Source organism: Limanda limanda, chromosome 14 (genome assembly GCF_963576545.1).
Source record: "Limanda limanda chromosome 14, fLimLim1.1, whole genome shotgun sequence".
Lineage (NCBI taxonomy): Eukaryota > Metazoa > Chordata > Actinopteri > Pleuronectiformes > Pleuronectidae > Limanda > Limanda limanda.
Window position 1 is genome coordinate 10,499,789 of NC_083649.1, and position 22,346 is coordinate 10,522,134.

The 22,346-nt window shown below is 40.0% G+C and overlaps 1 protein-coding gene across 1 annotated transcript in view; it reads left to right on the forward strand.

Annotated features, from left to right (window-relative positions):
* Positions 1-22,346, forward strand: part of LOC133019869 (rho GTPase-activating protein 26-like) — an 82,870-nt gene that overhangs the window by 51,823 nt on the left and 8,701 nt on the right. The window contains exons 12-20 of the mRNA XM_061086453.1: positions 1,146-1,182; positions 1,448-1,513; positions 2,912-2,986; positions 3,093-3,177; positions 3,928-3,986; positions 11,766-11,871; positions 14,790-14,949; positions 16,090-16,234; positions 16,468-16,651. Coding sequence (XP_060942436.1) covers positions 1,146-1,182; positions 1,448-1,513; positions 2,912-2,986; positions 3,093-3,177; positions 3,928-3,986; positions 11,766-11,871; positions 14,790-14,949; positions 16,090-16,234; positions 16,468-16,651 — 917 coding nt within the window. The remainder of the gene's footprint in view (positions 1-1,145; positions 1,183-1,447; positions 1,514-2,911; positions 2,987-3,092; positions 3,178-3,927; positions 3,987-11,765; positions 11,872-14,789; positions 14,950-16,089; positions 16,235-16,467; positions 16,652-22,346) is intronic.

The following is a 22,346-nucleotide window of genomic DNA, read 5'->3' on the forward strand; positions in this document are numbered from 1 at the left end:
GGATAATTTACTACCTTAAGTGTCTAACAATGAGGCAATCATATGGTTAGAAGGGGAAATTAGTTTTACGTGAAGCTGCTTACTGGGTTGATTGAAGAGTGCACAATCCAGGGTGAGAGGTCACAGGTAAAGTCAAGTGGGATCACGTGTAGGGTCACAAGCCTGAAGAGTTTGGTAACCACCGGCCCGGAGCCATTACCACAGACATAATGAATGCTATTAGTTCCTAATAGGATAGGTGACTTTAAGCCAGTCTCCCTGACACTTGGAAAATGCCTTTTAATTATACATCTCTTTCGCCCTGAGGCCGAAAATGTGAGTGTTGCTTTCCACACTATCATTTTGATCATGTCCCAACACTTGTCACGTTGGTATTCAAACGAGGTAAAGGTAAACTGCATCCGTTAACACAACACAAGCTGGAGCAGGCAGCGGTGCGCTCGGATCGTCTGTGATAATAAAGCAAAGAGATTTTGATATTTTCCTCTTAAGGACTTGCCTACGTTTTATTGTTCTCTGTTGTGTGGATGCTTCACCTTGATGTTCAAGGTACAAGGCCACACAACGGCACCAGAGGCTTTGAGCTTGAACACAGTCATCCAGAGAAATTCATCACTTCTTTATTTTCTACAGAATCTTATAAACATAGATTGTAACCCATGTAAATGTATTATGTATGTGATAATGGCTGTATGCCAGTGGATATTAGTGCGGCTGGGTCTCAAGAGGTAAAGTAGGTCTTCTTCTAACAAGAAGGTTGGTGGTTCGGTCTCTGCCTCCTCCAGTCTGTATGCGAAGTATCCTTGGGCAAGACACTGAACCCTTAATTGCCCATGTTTATATCAGTGAGTAATATACGGATGTGTGTGTAAATGGGTGAATGCAACTTGAACTGTGTGGTCAATAAGACTAGAAATGATAAACATATATACAGTCCATTTACCGTGTTCTGTTGCAGAGTTTTACAATCTTCTGTGAATCAATCTTAGTTATTGTATTGACATTTTCAGTGGAATAAGCAGCGTTAACTTTCATTCAAAGTCCTAATTGATAGATGTAGAAGAATATCTGAAACAATTCTTTGTTCTGTCATCAGGCTTCTCTGTAAATTAGCTGAAGAAGTTGTTTTTTCTTTTTGTTTGCAGGTTTACAATCTGAACAGAGACAACCAGGCTGAAGGCCGTAAGTAGCTTTAAGTGATTCATTAACTTCTCTATATAAAAAATACTCTGTTGTGCTTTTATGTGCGATCCAGAGAATAAATCTGAAGTCTAAAATGTAAATTCAGTGCAGATCATTTCAATTATTTATTCTCACCATTTAATATTAGATGATTATCCTGTTTTCGCAAAGCAAATGTAAATGAAAAGCATTTTTTCCCTCTGACCCTGACACATTTCACTGCGACGGCTCACACCTGCTCTGTTCCTCTCCCTCTTCCCGTCAGTGGCCCAGCTGGATGTCACTGGGTTTAACGTGATGAAAAAATTCATCTATGCAGTGGAGACACGAGGTACGATGTTACATCAGATTCTGTGGATTTCCTGCTTCTTATGTATGATACGCTGCACTTGAGAGATCTTTGTCTAATATAGCAACACTGTGGTGCATGTGCTGTCTGAACCATCAGCAGCTGTCGGCTAGAATTGGACACTATGATATCAGCCGACCTCTCTGAATATTTTCTTCTTACTCTATTTACTTAGTGTTTTCCTAATTACTCCCAAATACATCAAGTGAACCTGCAGGAAAATCAAACGTGAAGAAAAACGGATTCATCCTTTTTTGCGCTTTTGATTGTTTGCAAGTCAAAAGAAGTTAATTGAAAATATCGTCTCTGGATTTGAGGATATTCTAAATACATTTTGTTTTCTATTTTATTGTTCAAGTGATTAATCAAGAAAATGATTGCAGATGAATGTGTGATAACTGTCCCTAAATGCAGTAATGATTATTAACTTTCTAATAATACATTATAAAAAGGATGTCAGTATTTGCTTGGACCCAGATCTGATAAAATTGTGGCCATATCCGTTGAGCACCTCTAGAGCTGTACTAGAAGTTGCTATAGCAACTGAAACCCACTGTCGGTGGCAGAATAGTAGTTGTAATAGTATGTATGTAATAGTATGTACAGCTGATACTTATCCCTTCTCATAAAAACTAACTGTTCAAAATCTCGAGAGACTCTGAACGTGTAAATACATAGACATGTATAAAAATAATACATTTCAATACACTAAGATGTATCACAGAAGCTGTTGCTAAAGGCTGCTTTGAAATGACAGGTGTCAGAGGTCACCTGCAGGTTTTTAAACCCTTCACCTTCTGAGTATGTTGTCATCGGACGCACCAGGAAGTCCCCTCTCCAGTGTCATTCTTCTGAAATGTCACAGCAAAGGTCCACATGTGCAGGAGCATTACCTTCTCCCTTCATGTGCTGCACCAATCCATTGCTATACACGCTCTGACTCTTCCATCACTTGGCAGAAACATTTACATTTTGATGGAATATAACGATGTTCGTGTTCTTATTCAGCTGCCACGATTACTCTTTACACGAGGAGGACATGTATGGAAATAGAATGGGGACAAAATAATGGATGTTGATAAATTCAGGAAAATGCACATGTACTTAAATGCTAACATTTTCTTTATTTTACTAAAATAATATAGTATAATATAATATACCCTCATTAAATGCAAATTGTAGGTTTTGTGTAATTGGATGATTTAACTGCTTATTATAACATTTCCTTTGCAGCTGAATGCCACCTCAATCTTTAGTCATTTCAAAAACAGTGTATAGCAACCTGTATAATTAAGAAAGTAAGGAAATTGATAATCTATTCTGGTCGCTTTAAAATTTCCAAGAATAAAAACAGGAGGTTCTTTCCTTTTCTCCCTCTAGGTATCAATGATCAGGGCCTGTACAGGATCGTTGGTGTCAACTCCAGGGTACAAAAACTACTGGGCTTCGCTATGGGTAAACACAGAAACAAACACATTTAAGTCCAAACTGAAGCTAAAATCTATTTCCTCCCCCTCAATTAAATGTCTCTCTTTGTATCTTCATATTGTATGCCCATCAGATCCAAAGACGTGTGCTGACGTGGAGCTGGAAAACCAAGAGTGGGAGATAAAGACGATCACAAGTGCAATCAAGCACTACCTCAGGTTTGTGTGAAAAGGCTCAAATGAACATATGAAGAATGTTCAAGACAATTGTCAAATATAATTAGAACAGTAATGTACTACATTCTCTATAGTTATTATCATAATTTCCCCATTTATTACTCAGATGGAGGTCTTTAAATTGTATATGACTATTCAAAGAATGAGAGTACATTTTAATCCCCACGGTGAATGAAAGGACTTTGAATTATTCCTCTCATTACTGTACTTTTCTGCTCCTTTCACTCATAGTTCTTGAATACATGCATAAAGCTGCTTTCAGTCTCATGTGCAGAATAAATGCATATGGGGCCTGGATTCAGCATAATCAATTCTTGATTTTCCCCATTAATTCATACACTATTTGCTATATATGTAATTTTTAAATTGATGGTAGTTAATGGAGGGATCAGAGCTGTGGAGGGTCGGCAATGGGCAGCTAAGCGGATTGAGAAATACATGAAGGGAGAGAGAGGCGTGTCGGTGCTCAAGCTGTGCTCAATTTACTGCAACACATTTACTCCATGCACCACTCACATACACGTCGGTACACAAATGGACACACTGGCGGCTTCAGGACCTCAGGTCAGGTGTCGTTGAGGAGCAGCAGGAGCCATTACGCTCCTCAGGCAGCAGCGATAAACTGATGTCCAGCTGTGCACGTTGGAGGAAAAATTGAAAAGACACGAGGAAGAATGGTGTTCATTCACTATGTTTACTAACCTGAGACATCTCCGTCCTCTGTGTCCGCAGGGTGCTGCCCGCGCCTCTCATGACCTACCAGTACCAGAGGAGCTTCATCAAAGCTGCCAGTGAGTTTTCACCTTTTTTTAAACGTCTTATTTGCCACTATGCTGTGATTGTAGCTGGTAGGACACACGACTAACCCTCCTGCAGTTTGAGGTTTGTTTGATTCCCACTGAAGACACTGCAAGCTGTGATTCTAAAGCCACAGAGGATTCCGCTGATTAGACTGAATTAAATAGATCATAAGGTTTACATGGAGTGCAGATGTTGCTACAACAAACTGGTGGGTCGCTGAATCCTGTGGTTTGGTATTAATTTAAGCTGAAATTCTCATGGGTAAAGTCATGTTTATATATTGAGTTTATGAATTGGATTAAATATGGATTCCCTTTTTATGTAACTATGGTTTCTATTTCCTCTCTGAATGAATCTGTTTGAAGATGCCTCCTAAGCTGGAGAATGAGAACATCATATGACTCATCGTGTGATTGAGGTCACGGCTTGCTGTTAAACCAGTTGCAAGTTGTAAATAGACCTTAACCTGCTGAGATACCAGCAAACCCACTGTGCTGTGAGGATGCCTCTGTGTACTTGCTCTGGTGGAGCCCCCCCGACAGCACGGCTTTATGTTGTGTGTGACACACAGCGTGTCGCTGACCTGCTGCGTGTTGTGTTTTCATGAAATATTTATGAGATTCAAATTCCACATGAAGAGTAACAGCCTGCAGAGTAGATCTTAAAGTGATAACGTGATAAAACTAAGTGGATGGAGTTGTTGTTTTTTCAGACAGCAGCTGCATAAACGTTCCTTTATTTCATACCAACACCTGATGGGTGGGGTGTATTGATTCAGGATGAATAATCTCTTCATAATTCACATTCATCTGGCTTGAGAACAGTTTGCCAAAATCATTTCAGTGCACTGGATTCTTCACATGTGGCTCCTAGGCAACAAAATAAACTCAGGCAAGCTCGATCTGTTTTCAGCATTAGAGTAGAGACTCTTCACAGCAGAGTCCGGGTTGTTTCTGGCCTTATTCTAAAATACCAATGAAAAGTTTTATAACACCTTTCTATTACTTAAATTGTACAATTCAAGATTTCAGTGTTTGTGAAATCAAAACATATAACAAATAAACATTTGTAGATTAAAATTTTTATTTTTCTGTTGAATTTTTTTTGGGGGGGACAGAATGTAAGTGTGAAAGGTGGAGAGAGAGAGGGGAAGACATGCAATAAGAAGTAATCAACAAATGTTTGAGGACCTAAAAAAGAATAGGTTTTCTGTAAACCGGTGTCCTTTAGTTAGATTAATCTTTCTTAGCTTTACTTTTTCTACAATGTGGTAGAAATCGTTTTTTCTAACACATTCTGGTTTATTCCATCAGGCTCAGGTGCAGCTCAGTCTGCTCCTCGCTCAGTTTACTCTCGTCTGAAAGGATGTGTCGGTGACCTGCTTTCTTTGTTTGGTCGGTAGCTAAGCCTCTTTAAAGCCGAGCTGACAGGGGAAAGGAGTCCAGGAAATGACCGTGCGTCTCTGGCAACACAACCAAGAAATGGCTGCACAGTGAGGCCAACTGGACAGACTATGAGAAAGTGTGTTAATGTGTGTGTCAGGGGAGAGGAGAAGTGTGTAGCGTGGCAGTCGAGAATGCCAAGCTAGCTGGACTGATACCAGCCTGGACCACCCATGTTATAAAACATGCATTCATGGATTTCTAAAAATCATAAAACAGAGCATGTTCTTTCCAGGCGTTCGTATTTGTTAAGAAATGTATACGTTTGACCTCACCTCTGCTCTCTCCTTCTGTTAAACCTCTCTCTTTTGTCCCGAGCCATTCATCAGTTTCTGTTTACGTGGGTGTCTGCATTCAGATGTCATGAATCTGTGTGAATGCATGTCTGCAAGAGTGTGTGTGTGTCTGCATATTGAAAGTGTGCTGCTTTTGTATTTCTTCCAAGGAAGAGTTTTGCAGAAGCAGCGAGGTGTTGTAAGGACAGCGTCCTCGCTTGCACTCCCTTGTTCCGCACCTCCTTTCTCCTCCTCTCTCTTTCGCGTGTCTTTTCCAACTCCTCCCGTCACTCCTCAAATCCTCCCCCTCCTCTTGTTTCATCTCATTGTATTTGCTCCCATCCTGCGCTACTCTGGTTTTATGCATTTGGTTTTGAACAGAGAGCAGAGGTAGTAAGAAAAAGGAAGAAATGGAGTGGAAGAAAAGGAGGAGAGAAAAACGAGGCGTATAGAATGGCGGGAGATGAAGGCTGTGCCGCCTTGAATTCAGATACCTGTCTCAGGCATGTGCCAACAGGAAATAACACACACAGTAATTACTCTGTCTGTAGTCATTAGTTTTGGTTTCATGTGTCTCAAGTAGATCAATTATTAGTTTTTTATATTTCACATTTGCGTCTCTTTTTTGTCACTTGGATTTTCCTTAGAAACAAATTTCCGAGTTCTTGTCAGATGGTTAAACTTGATCTGAAACCTCATTCCTCCAAAACCTTTCCAACACTATTATATGTTTATATTTGTTTTAACTTTTCAGAATCAGGCTCATAGCTACGTTCATATTTTTGAAAATTTTTTGCTAATTTATGTCTTTGCATTTCACTTCTACTCAATCGTTTAATTGCCTTGAAAGGTTTATCCATTTTTAGCCTTTTGACCTGATGAAATTATGAGATTGACAGTCTGTCCTTTTGAACCTTACGTGTGACTCAGGGTTAATGTGTTTTAACGTTGATGCTAAGTTTCCCAAACTGACAATCCACCAAGGAATCCACTTCAGGCAGCGATTTGGCCATTGAAGCGTAAAAGGATTTTAACTCCACCCCCTAAGGCCCTCTTTTTTCATTTTTCACAAAACAATTTCCATCAGCTGTCTGCACAACCCAGTAGAATGCCGTGATTGCTTGCGAGACATCTGAAAGTATGCAGCGTTAGCTCTGTTTGTATGATTGATGTGTCGCTCTTTTGATTCTATTCAAGTTTTAAATATTTGGAACAGACGTGAGCCTTTAGACATAGTCAGTTTCAAGCGTACCTTATAGCCTTTAGCAAAGTAGAACAGACGCCCTTCTCACTAGCTACTTTCCCCAGGTCCTCATAGGGGATCCCAAGGCATTCTCAGGCCGCATGGAATATAAAACTCCTGGATATGGCCCAAAGTTGGCCTCCAACCAGTCCGATGTGCCAGGAATATCTAAACAGACGGGCTTCCAGGTGGCATCCTAATTAGGGTCCTAAACCCCCTCAGTTGACTTCCTTTAACCCAAAGATGCAGCGGTTTCACTCTGAGACTAATTAATACACCTACCTTGAGGCTTGCTGACCGCACATGTAATTTCACTCATGGTGCCAAACTCTATCCTTCACTAGAGCAATTGCACCAATCAAAATGACCAGGGATACCACTGGCTCGTGCTGAGTAATATCCATTATGTCTTAGAACATCATAGTCTTTGTCTACAGCATTGTCTCAGAACATGATGGGAGGATCCACCCATCACCACCCAACACGCAACTATACCAACGCCTGGTGCTTTTCCTGAACTGCTGAGCTGCACATGTGCACAACTCAACTGAACATAGTTTTATACCTCTTCCATGGTTACTCACATTACATGAGTGGAATCAATTGGATAGTGAGTAGCAAGTGAAGAACAATAATGTAATTTCAAACAAATTATAATAAACCTTTATAGGCCTTTTCTAGACAAGGTAACAGAGTGCTTTATAGTCTAATGTCCTTAGACAAGGAATAACAGTTCCCCGGAGCCCTGATGGCAAATGCCTGCTCACCATAACTTACCAGCCTTGATTTAGAAACCCCATTTTGCATGCGTATGCAAAGATGTTACCTTCAATAATGCAGGGAAATCTTTTTCATTGTTGTACACATTGTAATGGACTATACGAAGCTCATGATCCTCGATGTACGCTGCTCTGTTTTTTCGAAACACCCATTTTACTGACACTGCAGTTATGTACCTGTTGAGCTCCTTGAATTGATGTTTTGATGTTGAAACAAGACATTTGATGGTACATGTGAACACGTGAGATTTCGAGTAACAGCACATCCAGAGTTTAAGTTGAGTTCAAAGCTCGGCCAACGCTAACATCTTTCCACTTAACATCAAAACCTGCTGGCATCGCTCCCATCGATGGAACACTGTAGTCAATAATTTAGACTGCTTTGTGTGTGTGTGCGTGAATGGGTGCAGGCGGTGTTGTATTGCTGCCAGCCAGGTGGTGTAATTTCAGCCTTCTATTAAAACAGTGGTCAAACATTATGCTTTCTCAGTTCCACCATGATAATTATGATCATTTCTGCAGGGGCGTTCAGACAGATTCCAGCATGTCTTTCAGGTTGATGTGAAAACATGGAATAGAAATGTGGAGATTTCACATCCAGGGTTTGTTTCTGGGCAGAGACAGGAACTTAACACAAATAGAAATACACAGCAGTTACTCCTACTAAAGATTTTTAACACTCAATCTATAAGCCGTTGATGGACATTATTCAAATTGTTGTCTGGCTGACATTAAACACCCACCGCTAACACTTTAACACCAAAAAAGAACAGTTGAAAGATGTAAAAAGGGACGTCTGCAAAACTGGGTTATAATTCTCTGTGGATTTCATATTGACTTACTGTTTATATGAAAACATTGATTGGTGCTGCTTTAAACTAGGTATGTGCAGTATTTTTTATTTCTGATGACTCAGAAAGATGCAATACTTCAAATTAAACCACAGAATGAAAGACATGTTTAAATATTCTGTTCTTTTATCAATCTAGTTCAGATATACGGTTGATAATTAAAAAATAAAACAGTTTATGTTTTTGTATTCGTTCTGTTCTCTCTTGTGCACAACATCACAGTATGAATCCAGGAAACGTGCTATAGATGAAATATAGGATATATTCTTCTGGCACAGGCCAGGATTATTCATGAATTTGAATAATGAATGATAAGAAAGTAGAACAGGTGATGGTGCTGGAGTTTGTTAAGGATAAGCCGTTGGTCAGCAGATGTGGTGAGCACGCTTCATCTACCGTGCATGGTTGTGTACGTGTCTTCTTTCCTGACTTTGATTGTAAAAGTATGTACTCCATACATAATCAAAAGCCCTGCTTGCTTCAGATATGCACAAATTAAATATTGATGAAGTGAGGCCCAGACTTGTTTTCAGGCTCTTTTCCTGGCTTATTCAGATCCAGAATGAAGATGTGTTTTTTTTTAAAACACACATTCCAGATTTCCCATCTGGTTTCAAACAAATAATCACTCGAATAAGAAGCACAGTTAGGTTTGTAACACGAGTCGGCCAAAGTCAATGATGGGCCTCAACCTGGATCAGACAATTTTAGTGAAATGTGCCCCCAGACTTATTGTCCTCGGCTGGGAGATGTATGGACTAACTCCTGGTTGTCTGTCCATCTCAATCTGGAATTTCAATATCTCTTCCCTTCATTACTCCCTCCACAGCAGTTAGGGTTTTATTGCTGTCTGTGAATTACTCAAACAATTATTTAATTGATTTCCATTAAGTTTCAGAGTAGATCTGGATGAAGGTGGGAGAGGTTTGTTAGCCTCTGTGGTTATATGCACTCCCAGAGAGCCCTTCTAATTGGGCACAAGTCTGGAAAGACATGGATGTAAACTACCTGACTGGTTGGCTGGAGGCCACAAACCATGGAGCAGTAGTTTGTAATGTCATGTGGTGGAAAATATGAAAATATTCAAATTTATATCAAATTTGGAGCCTCACCAAGTTGAAATGCAACCACATGCATGTGTAAAAAGAAACAGGAACTTGCGTGGATTCTGATTGGATGTTGTGCATAAGTACGCACTTCTTTCTGTGCAGGTGTGAGCGTGTTCAGATGCCTGTGTGTGAAATTCCAAAAGATATCAAATTCAAAGAGAGCATTGTTTGTGTCGGTTTTCTGTGCAAAGGCCTGCAATTCAAAGTAAGAGAAACAAATTCTAAACGTTGTCGTCTGTTCAGTGATGGATGCGGTGGAGGCTACGATCATGATAAATGACTTGTGCTTGTTGTAATCACTTGTGACTCAGCACCACAGCAACTGACCACAGTGTTGCTCTGCTGCTCTGAATGCAGTTTGTGCAGGTGTTTGGTTTTTGCCTCCACACATTGGCCAGTGTTTTTTTTTTTTTTTACAGTATTTGCATATAAAATTGTGTCTGTTTATTTATTTGGGGAAAATGAAGCTGAATACTTAGTAATCACATGGATTGTAGGGCAGTTTGTGAGGCTTCGGTGGGTTTTAGAGCACAGAAAAATGGAAAAATTTACCAATATAAATGAAAATGAACAGAGGCAGTCTGGTTAATATTACATTTAGTTTGATTTTTAAAATATACATTAAGAAGATGTTTTACTATACTCAAAAATTAGGTTTTCTCAAAGCCTGACATGTATTCATACATTTCTCTATGCGGATGCATCCAATGTAGCAAGTCACGAGTTGTGGTTTGAAGGCAGAGTCGTGGGTTTGAGCACAGTGTTGGCAAAGTGGTGGACTGCATTGGAATATAATGTATTATACGGAACCAGAGGGAAGGACAAGTGTCGCTCTTTTCATGTGCATGCATCTATTAGGATGTGTGTGTGTGTGGGCGTTGTGGATGTGCAGGTGCATGTCAAAGATATTTGACTATGTGTGTGTGCAAGTGATGTGTTTTGTTCTTGGTGTTTGTCATGCAGGTGTGTATCCACTTAGTCTTCAATTGCAGCTTTTGATCGCTGTGTCTTCTAAGTGTTGATGAATATTTGTATATACTGTTTGAGTTGGTTAGTGTGTGTGTGTGTGTGTGTGTGTGTGTGTGTGTGTGTGTGTGTGTGTCAGATCTCGACAGCTGTGTTAGTTGGTGTGTGTGTGTGTATTGCCTGGCGCTGACAGCCAGGACCTGAGGGCTGATCTAGCGAGAGTTTCCTGTCAACTCTCTGTGGATCGTATCTGTAGCAGTGACTGATTAAAGTCATGTGTCAAAAACAGGTCTCTCTGCATTTATGTCTGGCTGTCTAACTGTCTGTACCTCTGCCTGTCTGTCTGAGTGTCTGTCTATCTGTCTGTACCTCTGTACCTCTGTACCTCTGTCTACCTGTTAACCACCAGGACGCAGCTCCTTCATCCCGCAGCACCACTCCTTTTATTCATTACTGCTCATTACTCTGCCTTTCCTGTCTGCTCTCTGCATCTCTCGCCATCTGGAAATAAATTCTCATTCAGCCATGATACTAATTGCTAAGTTATAGTCTTCACATTCAGGCATAAGGTTATATTTTCTTTCATTCAGTGAAAAGAATGAATGAATACTCTGTCTCGTCACTTTTCAAGTCCCCCATAATCAATAGTTTAAAACAAGTCTTTGAAAAACTGGACTACTTTCTTCATTGTTTAATACACTCTGGTGAAAACCTCTGGGCAGCTGGATGGTGCAGAATAATAAGGTTTATCAGGCTTTAGCTGCATATATATACTTGCATCATAAGTTGATAGAGAACAGTAGAATGTTATCCTTCACACTATGAGTTAGGACTCTTAATACATGCACCACAGCTGAGAGAGTCTGACCAGAGCTGTTGCTTGTAGTTCTGTCCCCTCTTTTTTTCACTTATTTGCTAACATACAAGTGTGTCTTATGTGTCTGATTGCACAATAAGAACTGGTGGCCTCCTTGTAACAACAGTAATGAAAACACTGTTTAGCTGTAGAGGATTTTCTTCTTATGTTTATGAATCAGTAAAAAAAAAAATGGATCTGTGATATGCTGACTGTCTCTGTCTCCCTATTTTTCTCTGTCTGATCAGAATTGGACAACCAGGAGGCCAGGGTGACAGAGATCCACGCTCTGGTGCATCGACTGCCTGAGAAGAACAGACAGATGCTTGAGCTGCTGATGAAACACCTGAACAAGTAGGTGGAGACATTACACACAAACACGTTTGTATAGCTATCTTAGTGAGGACACTCATAGGCATAAGCTAAAGCCTATTATAACCCTAACCCTAAAACCAAGTCTTAACCCATAAAAAGTCAAAAAAGAGGGGGAGTCACAAAGTGAGGGCCGGCCCAAAGGTCCTCACTTTCCCAAAATGTCCTCACTTTGTAGGTTATAGACTCAAACTGGTCCTCACAAAAATAGCTGTACAAAAGCACACACACACACACACACACACACACACACACACACACACACTGCACTGGACTCTACCCTACTGCCCTTATGCATTATGCCAATGTTTACTGAGCTACTAGTACTTTGGTGATTGGCAGGGAAAACCGTGCCAAATCTGGTTTAATAAGTAATCATTTTTCAAACATCTCATTTACCTGACTGCGGTTTCCCCACATATGACCGCATGTTTAATACCAACCTGGCCCTTTGCCTTGTGTTCCCTCATTCTATCTCCCCATTTCAAGCTTGAACTCTGGTCACAATAAGGCCAGAAAATGCTCAAAGAATCATTCAAGAAGAAATTAAATGAATAATGCTTGTGGAACAATATTTTTATATTTATATTATTATAAGATTAAAACACGTCAAAGCCTTTCAGACAAATTCATCCCAGTTTTGTCAGCCACCCGCAAATCACTGCTTATTAGCTGACAATAGGAGGCTGCTCAGCCTTTGAGCTGATTTGAATTCACTGTTCAGCTCAAGAGTGTTTCAACAGGACAGATAATGATGAGTACTCCACTCAATTATGTTCAACAAATCGGTAGTGAGGCTCCTGCAAAGATCTCTAGAGTCCGTTCCCTGACACGTGACCCGGCATCGTCTCTTTCCGACAGTTGTAAATCCAACGTTTTCGTCCAGGTGTTGGCATAGCAGAGAAAAAACACTGAGCATGACACTGCCACTTTATGTGTAAGACTTCCTCTAATGCAGCCGACTGACGTGGTGTTTTCAGTCTAAAACCACATCTAAGCCCTGTGGCTTTATCAGGCTTTTGTTCAACAGCAGCAGCAAAATATAATGTATGAAAAAGGGTCCGTCAGCGATGTCTTCACACAGCACATAGGCACATTTAATGCAGATGTTCTGAGAACCTGTACCAGGATTTAGTGGATTGTACCTTTGAATGGCTGAATCACAATAAACACACCTCGGCTCTCAGTCTCTTTCAGATCAGAAGGTTCATCGTTAGTGCTAGTTGTTCGAATAGAAACATTCACGTTATTCAAAGACCAGATCAATATAAGGGTTGGAGAAAATTTACAGTGTGAAAAATGAGAGATAAAAATACATTAAAAGATGTGTAATGGAAGAAATTAAGACTTATCGATGAATTTAAGGTTATTTATGTCAAATTTAGCAAGATGGTCTCGCTGTATATCCCTTTCTCTATAAATTGTGTGACTTTCAACTCACATTTCAGAATGTTTTCTACTCCGATAAGATTTTCTGTTTGTCAGGGCGTCTAAGTTTTAAATCTCTTAAGCTTTACTGTCATGTTTTTATCTTTAAAGCATATTTCAAAAATAAGAAACATGACATAAACAGAAACTAACCCTTGGCCTCTGTCATCTGTTGTGGTCAATGACTTCGACTTCCTCCCACTTGATGGTGTTGTTTTTGGTGGCCAGAGCTTTTATTATTTATATTTTCTCCAGTACCCATGCAGTATTGTTCATGCACAGTAGGATGCACTCTCATAAAACTCTCCACCAGAGATTTCAAAGTGTATAATCGTATGTGGACATGTGATGGCTCTTGAAAACTCTGGCTAAATGATCTGACAGATAAATCTACACAAGGAGATTATAATTAGAATATACGGCGCTCTCACAGGAAGGCATCTGTTGATTTGGCAGTGTATATTTTAGTGGGTGAATCTGCTACTTCCACCATAAGTGAGTGTTGGTTTATGATCTGTCAGAACTGGTTTCGTAGGAAACCAACAGTGTTTATACCTGATCTGCACGGCCACACACACACACACAGATGCTGTGAATTATTTCATGGTGTTTGGGCTCTTTTGTTAAAATGAGAAGTGCCAAGAGTAGTTACTAAAGAAACAGAAAAAAAGAGACTTATAGGGAGAGAAAGGTTGTCTTTTATACCACCTCTGAGCTGTCAACCAATCACAGCGTGAAGTGGCTGGACATGATCTATATGTCGGTTGTAGAAAGTTACAGAAATGGTCAGGAACACTCCAGGATCTTTAAAAAAGAACAGGTTTAAGGTTTATGACTGTGTTATCCTGTCAATTCAGCCACTTCATTAGTTCCACCGAGGAGGATTTTTCAAGAACAGACTTGCTTTTATTTCTTGTTGCTTGGCAGAACTGAACAAGCTGTAAACACAACACTGGTTTATCATTAAATCGTCCATTACATATTCTAAAGCAACATTAACATTTCTTTAGAGGCTTTATTTTGAGGAGATTCCTTTTGAATGTCCAAATTCAAAAGATATCAAGCACTTGGTCGGCCTCACTGGTGCTGGACATGGAGCATAGGGTTTCTTAATTGGATTTTCTTTCTCTAAAAACATCTCACTGCTGCTGCTGAAAACAGGTCAAAAAGAGCAGTAAGACTGAATTAAGACTTGGAACTTGGAAAGTTTAGGGGGAGATGAGATTGAATGTACTACTACCAGTGATGGAAGTACTCTAACATTGTAGTTATACTTGGGTAAAAGTACAAATGAATAGACAAAAATGTACTCAAGTAAATGAACCTCATTCGCTGTTCCACTTGAGTAACAATAAGTAAGTGATGTCTTTTAAATACTGAATGCAAAGTAACTAAGTAAATGTATTTTGTTACATCCCACCACTGATTGCCATCCACTCCCTCTCTCTCTTTCTGTCCAACCCCATCACCAGTGTGGCCAGTCACGACCAGCAGAACCTGATGACCATCGCTAACCTGGGTGTGGTCTTTGGGCCGACCCTGCTCCGCCCCCAGGAGGAGACGGTGGCGGCCATCATGGACATCAAGTTCCAGAACATTGTGGTGGAGATCCTCATAGAGCACCATGAAAAGGTGAGACGTTGTGTGAGCATGTACACACATGAATAACACAAACAGTAGTGTCTGGTGACGTGGTCCAGGCTTATATGAAACCCCTGGCTTTGTCGAGGGGATTAGGGGGATTGTGTGATTGTGCATTAAACCAACAATTAATGCACCAAACCGTTATATCTGAACACCTGCTGCACACACACATACACACACACAGATTCACACTCTCACACAAACACACACCGAATAACTGTATAGATTGTACTCATTAATTTCAAAGCCACTTTCCCCCTTGGATCCAAGCAGCTTATTGGCAGGTCAAGCTGCTTACAGATGTCGCCATGGCAACAGATAAATCAGCGTTACTGTTGGAAACTCCAGCACACACACACACACATGCATACATACATACACACACACACACACACACACACACACACAAGCAGACCCCTACACACACGTGTACATTCAGACTTCCCAGTCAACAGCTGTGTTGAGCGCATGTGATAGAGCGAACCTGCGTCCTCACAGAGATCAAGTCCTTCTACTGTACAGAGGAGAGAAATGACTATCTGCCCTAGACATATATGCACAAATAAAAGTATGAGTATAGTCCATTTTTATATTTGGAATTTAAGCTGTGTCAGAATCAATCCCACTAAAGTCTTTAATATATGCTGTTGTTAAGGTTTTGCAAATTTCCTGTTGGAAGAAGCGTTAGCGGTTAAAAGTTTGTTTGGCAGAACCCAAGCTGCAATGGTTGCAATGCATTTTAATAAATCCAGAAATTACAATGAGATTCATGCTGTATCAGCACATGTTTTAAAAGACAATATAATGTGACCCCACTATATACAATTAGTGGTTAAAAAATGTCAAGTTGCTTTATTTAGGACTGGTTTTTCGTGTGTGATAAAATCTTGACCGTTGCATGGTTTTGCATGTTTTTACAACTAAACACAACATTGTTATCACTGTTTTTGCCCAACATGCGATAAGATAATACATCTTCATTGCCCTGCAGTCACATATGAAGCCATAAATGACTTAACCTTTAAGAACATGATGTACACATTCTGTGCAACGGTTAAATGTTTTCTACCCACAATTTCTGTATTGTTGATTCATTTTAATTCAAACCTCACTGTCTTGTTGGCTCAGATATTCAGGGACGTGCCGAGTTCTGCAGCAGGTTCGACCAACCTGCAGCTCAACCTGTCCAGGAGAAAAAGCACTGACAGCAAAGCCCCGTCCTGCAGCGAGAGGCCTCTCACACTCTTTCACACCCCAACACATTCCCAGAAAGGTGAGCTGAGCAACTTAATTGGCCAATACACATAATGATGAGTAAAAATCTTTTCTCACCCTTAGTTTTCTCTGTTATTCTTACACCTGCTCTGTGTTTTAGTATCGTGGCTTAGAGAGAAAATGAGGCGTCTAAAACTACCAGTCTTTCTAACTGGGGCTATTTGGTGTTTTCAGACAGAAAAATATCTGTTTTTCTGCAAAGAGTTTGCAATTTTCTTTCTTTTCATGTAGGTGAAAAGACAAACAATGTCGTCAATGCCACAGTCAACGAGTTGCAGCAGCCGGTTTCCTCCTCGTCTGCCAACTGCAACAGCAGCAGCAGTAGCAGCAGCAGCAGCCAAGGCCGAACCCCGAGACACAGCCTGACCAGCAACGACGGCGAGCAAGACACAAGGCAGATCCGCCCCAGTTCACTGTGAGTGTGACAGAGCAATGGCATAAAACTCATGCTGATCTGTGCAGGGTCTCAGGTCTGCCTAGGAGGTTATGTTTTCAACAGTGTTTAATAGTCAGCAGAATAACAAAAAAAATATTGTGGAGGTGTGCAGTAAGATCCACAGATGATCCTATCAAATTTGGAAGTGGATCCAGATGAACGGATTGATCAAGGAATACTTAAAAAAAAAAAAAAAAACTTCCTTTACTACAGCATTTTAAGGCTTTAAACTTGCCTCTGCACTCAAAGTGCAGCACTTCCCTTTATAAAATTAGGGAATTGCTGACTGATAATTACATCAACAACAATTTAAAAGTGTTGCAAAAATTAAAATCATATTAAATATTAAGAATAGCAATAATACGAAACACGATTTCAACTGTACCTTTTCCTGTGCAGACTTGTTTATTTATTACTCAATTCTGAGATAACAATGTCCTTCTAATGGTTTCCCTCTTTACATTGTTTTCTGGAACTTGTTTTTCTTGCTCTTGTTTACTATAAGCAGAAGTGAAAAGCGCCTAACTTAACTTTTGGATTTTATAAAGCTGCAGGGAATTTTGTGCAAACATTATTAAGATAGGCATTTTTTATAAAAATGTCACAAGAAAAGAAAAGCTGTTCAGTTTGACATGTTTGTGAGTGAGGGGTGAAGGATGGAAACTTTGGATACACAAAGAGATACACTGTGTATGCACACATGTGCAAACGTTAACTGATGCACACACAAACACACGGGTTGCAAGAATGTACACACATATTCTTATTTTTCATGCATACGGAAATTCACAGGCGAAAGAATGCATGACCACATGCACACACGTCAGCACACATGTGCATATGTGGCAGCTAAGAGCTTAAGCAGAAGTACTACTGTGAGTGGCGGGTTGTCGGTTTAAATCCCAAAAGCATCTGGAAAACATTTAGGACAAGGAGCTGAACTCCCAACTGTTCCGACAATCGTATCTGTGCTCCCCCTCAACAGGACTTAAAAACAATTACACGAAACCCCATTCACATTTATACACAACGTATGAGGGAGCAGTTACATAATGTGCATGTCCTCCCACCGCTTGGCTACCTCTCAGTGTTTGATCAATAGTTTACATAACTAACAGAGAGTGAAACAGAAATAGTTCTGCAGGTCTGAGCAAGCCCCTCTCCCTGTGAGAAGTACCATACGTCTTCATATAAACACTGGCCATGCCTACACTGAGGTCTCCACACAGGGGTAACACACACGCCTTCATATGGAATTCACAGTGACATGATGCTGAGCATACACACATAATGTACAGAAACACACACACACACACACAAACTCGACCAATCGTGACTCCTTGTCAGCTGTCAATCAGGACATTTCACCGCAGTTTTAAAGCATCAAATAACAAATTAAAACCTCACTTGCCGGAAAAAAGAACAAATGATAAGAACTACCCTAGATGACAGAAACAGCCTTTGAGATAAAAAATATTTTACCTGTGCTTTGACTTTTTAGTTTGGTCCATGTCCCTTTTACTGACATGAAGGAGGTGAGGTATATAAGCTATAATGCACCATCCACTAGGGGGCGATCAAGGGGATTTGGCTTCAATTTTAGGGAGCCAACGTTTCTCCAAATTAAAAACCGCAACCACAGTAAACAGAATATACTGTTATAACTGCAGAGAATAACAATCTTACTTTATTATGTCTTTACAGCTTCAGTAAAGTCGTCTGAGCAAAGTGCTGCAATGATACCAGCTCACATAAAATGTACTGTATTTAACTGCTGTTGTGTCATAAATCTGAAAGTAAGGAAATGTCCACATAAACCTCTTGGCAAGAAGCTTCATCGTCTAAAAGTAACAAACCTGTCTCCCAAGTTTGAAATTGATGATTCTTTTCTAAATGAGGTGCATGGAACCTTGTGTACGCCTCAAGGGCAAAATCTGAACCTGATGTATAAGGACACATTTTAAATTCCAGCTATGGATTTAAGTAATAGCGTTTCACAACTGGTGCAGACACGTTCTGTCGTGAAAGGATCGCTGGACCACAGAGCAGACTAACTTACCGAAATTTCACTTTCGACCGAACGAGGTGGCCATGGCCCGGATAAATTGAACCATGGTTTGGTTCGTTTGCAGTTTGATAGTTTGGATAATTCAAAATTTTGGGAAAACTGCAGGAAAATCAGAGCACATTAAACAACACACAAAGAAATTGAAGCTTTTCTGGTCTCTCCAGAAACTGAGTTGCAGGATTGCTCGCACTCCTCTTGCTTGACGTTTTAACGGTCGAACGACAAGAATGTTTGTTTGGTGTATTCAATCATGTGTTGAGTACTGCACCAGGTGTTGCTGGTAGCACTATTATCAGCTGAGTTGACATGGCAACATGTTGATGTTGGACCAATGAATGTGAAACCAAAACTAACCAGATTAAACAAATACAGTGCAACTAGGGTTGCAAAATTCTGGGAATATTCAAAGTTGGAAACTTTCCATGGGAATTAACGGGAATTAACGGGAATATACGGGAATATACGGGAATTAACAGGAATTAACGGGAATAAACTGGAAATGTTGTGGGTAATTTATACTAACTGTGTTTACCTTGTCACATATACAGACATAAATATAAACATTTTGTTTTGTCATAGGCTGATTTGAGTCCTGAGGAAACTTTGGGCACTTGACTATATGCTTCTGCATCGTTGTGTCATTCTTAACATAGGTCTTTGCACAGTATTTGCAAATGTACACAGCCTTTCCTTCTACATTGGATGGGGTGAAATGTCTCCACACATGAGATAGTGCACGTGGCATTGTTCTGTAGAATAAGATGAGAAAAAAGTTTGTAAAAAAACACTAATGCAATGCCAGAGATATAAATAGTTAGCCATCAATTCGGAATCGTCTGTACTCATATTTTACAATTGATGGATAAATGAATGGAAATAGGCTAGATGAACAGATGAACAATCCTCAATCAGGATGCTAATATATTTTCCCAAGTAATACCATCGAATCTTACCTGACTAGTCCTGCACATTACAGTAGGCCTCAATAGCCCTGCTGTAGTGTGCAGGATGCTGGGAATTATCCCAGCAGTTGATAGAAGAATGCACAGTGGAGGGTTGAAATTCAACGTGCAGCGTGTGCTGCATTCCATCCATCATTAAAATAGAATTTGCGTAGTTTTTTTTTTTCAAAATTCCCAAAATTCCCGAGCTTAACTTCCCATGGAAAGTTTCCGGAAAGTTTCCGGAAATTTACCGGAAACTTTCCGCCCCTTTGCAACCCTAAGTGCAACAAACCTTGGTTCGGACTTTCAGGTGTGAAAATGCCCTCGTAGTTAATTTGTTTGGGTATGTTTATATGATTATACCCAAACTTATTTTATTTTCTCGCTTTTCTCGACCCAAAAGGTTGAACGTGTCGTCCATAGCGACTTGCTGGTGATGGAGATGGCTAAAGGTGAACAAGTGACGGAGATAAAGAGTCTAAAGAGACGTTCAAGAGCACAGAGAGCAAAGAGGAAATAAAAAAGCTTTTCAGATGATATTTAATGAACAACCTGTTGGTCATGACATGGCACTTAATGGTGTGTGAAATTGTATGTTTACAAGCTTTTACCTTTTATTCTTTTCTCCTCTTAAGGTCATGCTTGTACCTAACAGAGTGCTGTCAAGTGTTTCATACACATTGCTCTTTATATTTGTATAATGTGTACACATGCGGCATCAAAGAGTAACGAGTTTCCCGTCATTATCTCAGCAACGTCTGATGCCGTCGAGCAGCTTCTGAGATGAAACCGTTTTGCTTCTTGCACTTGGAGAATGACAGCAAAGTTTTATTTTCATGCCTGAGAAAAGAGCAGCGTGTGTGTGTGTTTAAGACTCTAGCAGCTCAACGGAGGGTTTTATCTGAATAACGTCACAACAGATGTGTTGAATGGTTCCCAGCTCCTCAACAACTAAACACAACTAGACACAGTACACAAATGTTGATCCGAAGGCAAATCTGGTTCCATCGATGAATGAATGAACAAACAGGCTGATTTGTTTCTTCTGTAAATAAAAAATGAGTTTTTAATTAAATAAAATCAGTAATCTAGAGGAAATGATGACATATTGTATTATAAAGTTTAGCTTTCTAAAAGGAAAAATATGTAAATAAACACACAATGATTCAAGAGATGCAATATTCAATACTTTGCCACATAAACAGAGTTGATTGGATTTTGTCTTGGTAAACTCACCTAAACATGAGTTAAATAAACACACACACTCCGAACACATCGTGTTTGAGTATGAGGATCGAAACCTGCTGGTCACAGTTTACTGCAGAGTCCACCACATGTTTCCAGGAGCTTTGAAGACACACAGACATTCACGTAACACCCATGAACACAATGATTCCTTTTAACATTTGTATACAAACATATTAGCATTCATTATAGCAGGTGGAAACCAATTGACCAACTAAAGAGACACTGCACAGATGTTTGCAGTCCTCATTGTCAAAAGTGAAATGTGTGATTTTTGAATGGCATTGATTTTATCAGTAAGGGAGGGTTTACCAAGGAGGCACTATTGAGTGGCATTGTGGGTAGTGTTAGAATATTTGAGTATCTCAGCCTCTGCTGCTTCAATCATGATTGTTCTCTCAAATTTCCCATATTTGATGTAAGTGGACACTAAGTTGTGGGTGAAGCTCTTTGTAGATCCCAAAAAGATCTGTTAGGGCCTGTTACAGCTTCAAATGCCGCCTGTATTCCAGGAAATGCCAGTGTGTGTCCTCATCACGGGGACGAGGGGTACAAAGGTCAGAGGTCAACAACTGTCTCTTCAGAAACTCCTCATTCATTAGAGGCAGATGTTATTTTCAGCTTTGGCACCTTTTGTTGTCCTCTTTTTAAATAGTTTGTTTTTAGCTGGGAAATGCCTGGAGGTCTTTTTACAGCTTCTAAGTTTTTTCACATACAGATGATACAATACAGGAAAAAATAAGAGATAAAGTATTTTAAAAAACAGTATTTGATGTTGTAATAGGCTCCAGAGAAGCATACGTGATCAATCTAACCCGGCAGACTTGACCTGCGACCTGATGTACTAACGCAGCACTTTGAGTGTAAATGGCAAAACGTCACTTTCTATCTTCTTTTACTGTCTGTCGGGCAAAGTCAGTGTCTTTTTATTTGTTCCTGCAGCCTGTTTGGCATTTGAAAGGGGAAAAAAAGAAAATCATGAATACAGAGAGATTAGAGGTAAAGAGACAGAAAGTCTTAATTTACCACCACAGGGAGAAAAAATAGAAAAGCTGTAAAAATCTCCATGGCGACTCTAACATTTAGGAAACCTGTCATAGAAATATTTCCTCCCCACAGCAACACACACACACACACACACACGCACACATACACACACACACACACCAGACTAAATGTGTCTGCTTCTGCTACTTTCACTGATGAGCTGCCTCTTGAAAATGGGTTTTAAAAGGTTTTAAATTATTGAGCAGAGTTCTGTGTACAGGGACATTTTCTCTCCTTTGCCTTCTTCAGCGATTTGAGCTCAACAATAGGGAACACAATCTCATGCTGCATCATGATGCGGCTGCATGTTACAACTCGATCTGTTTGGATATTGATAAAAGAATGCCACACAAATCAGAATAATGAATCA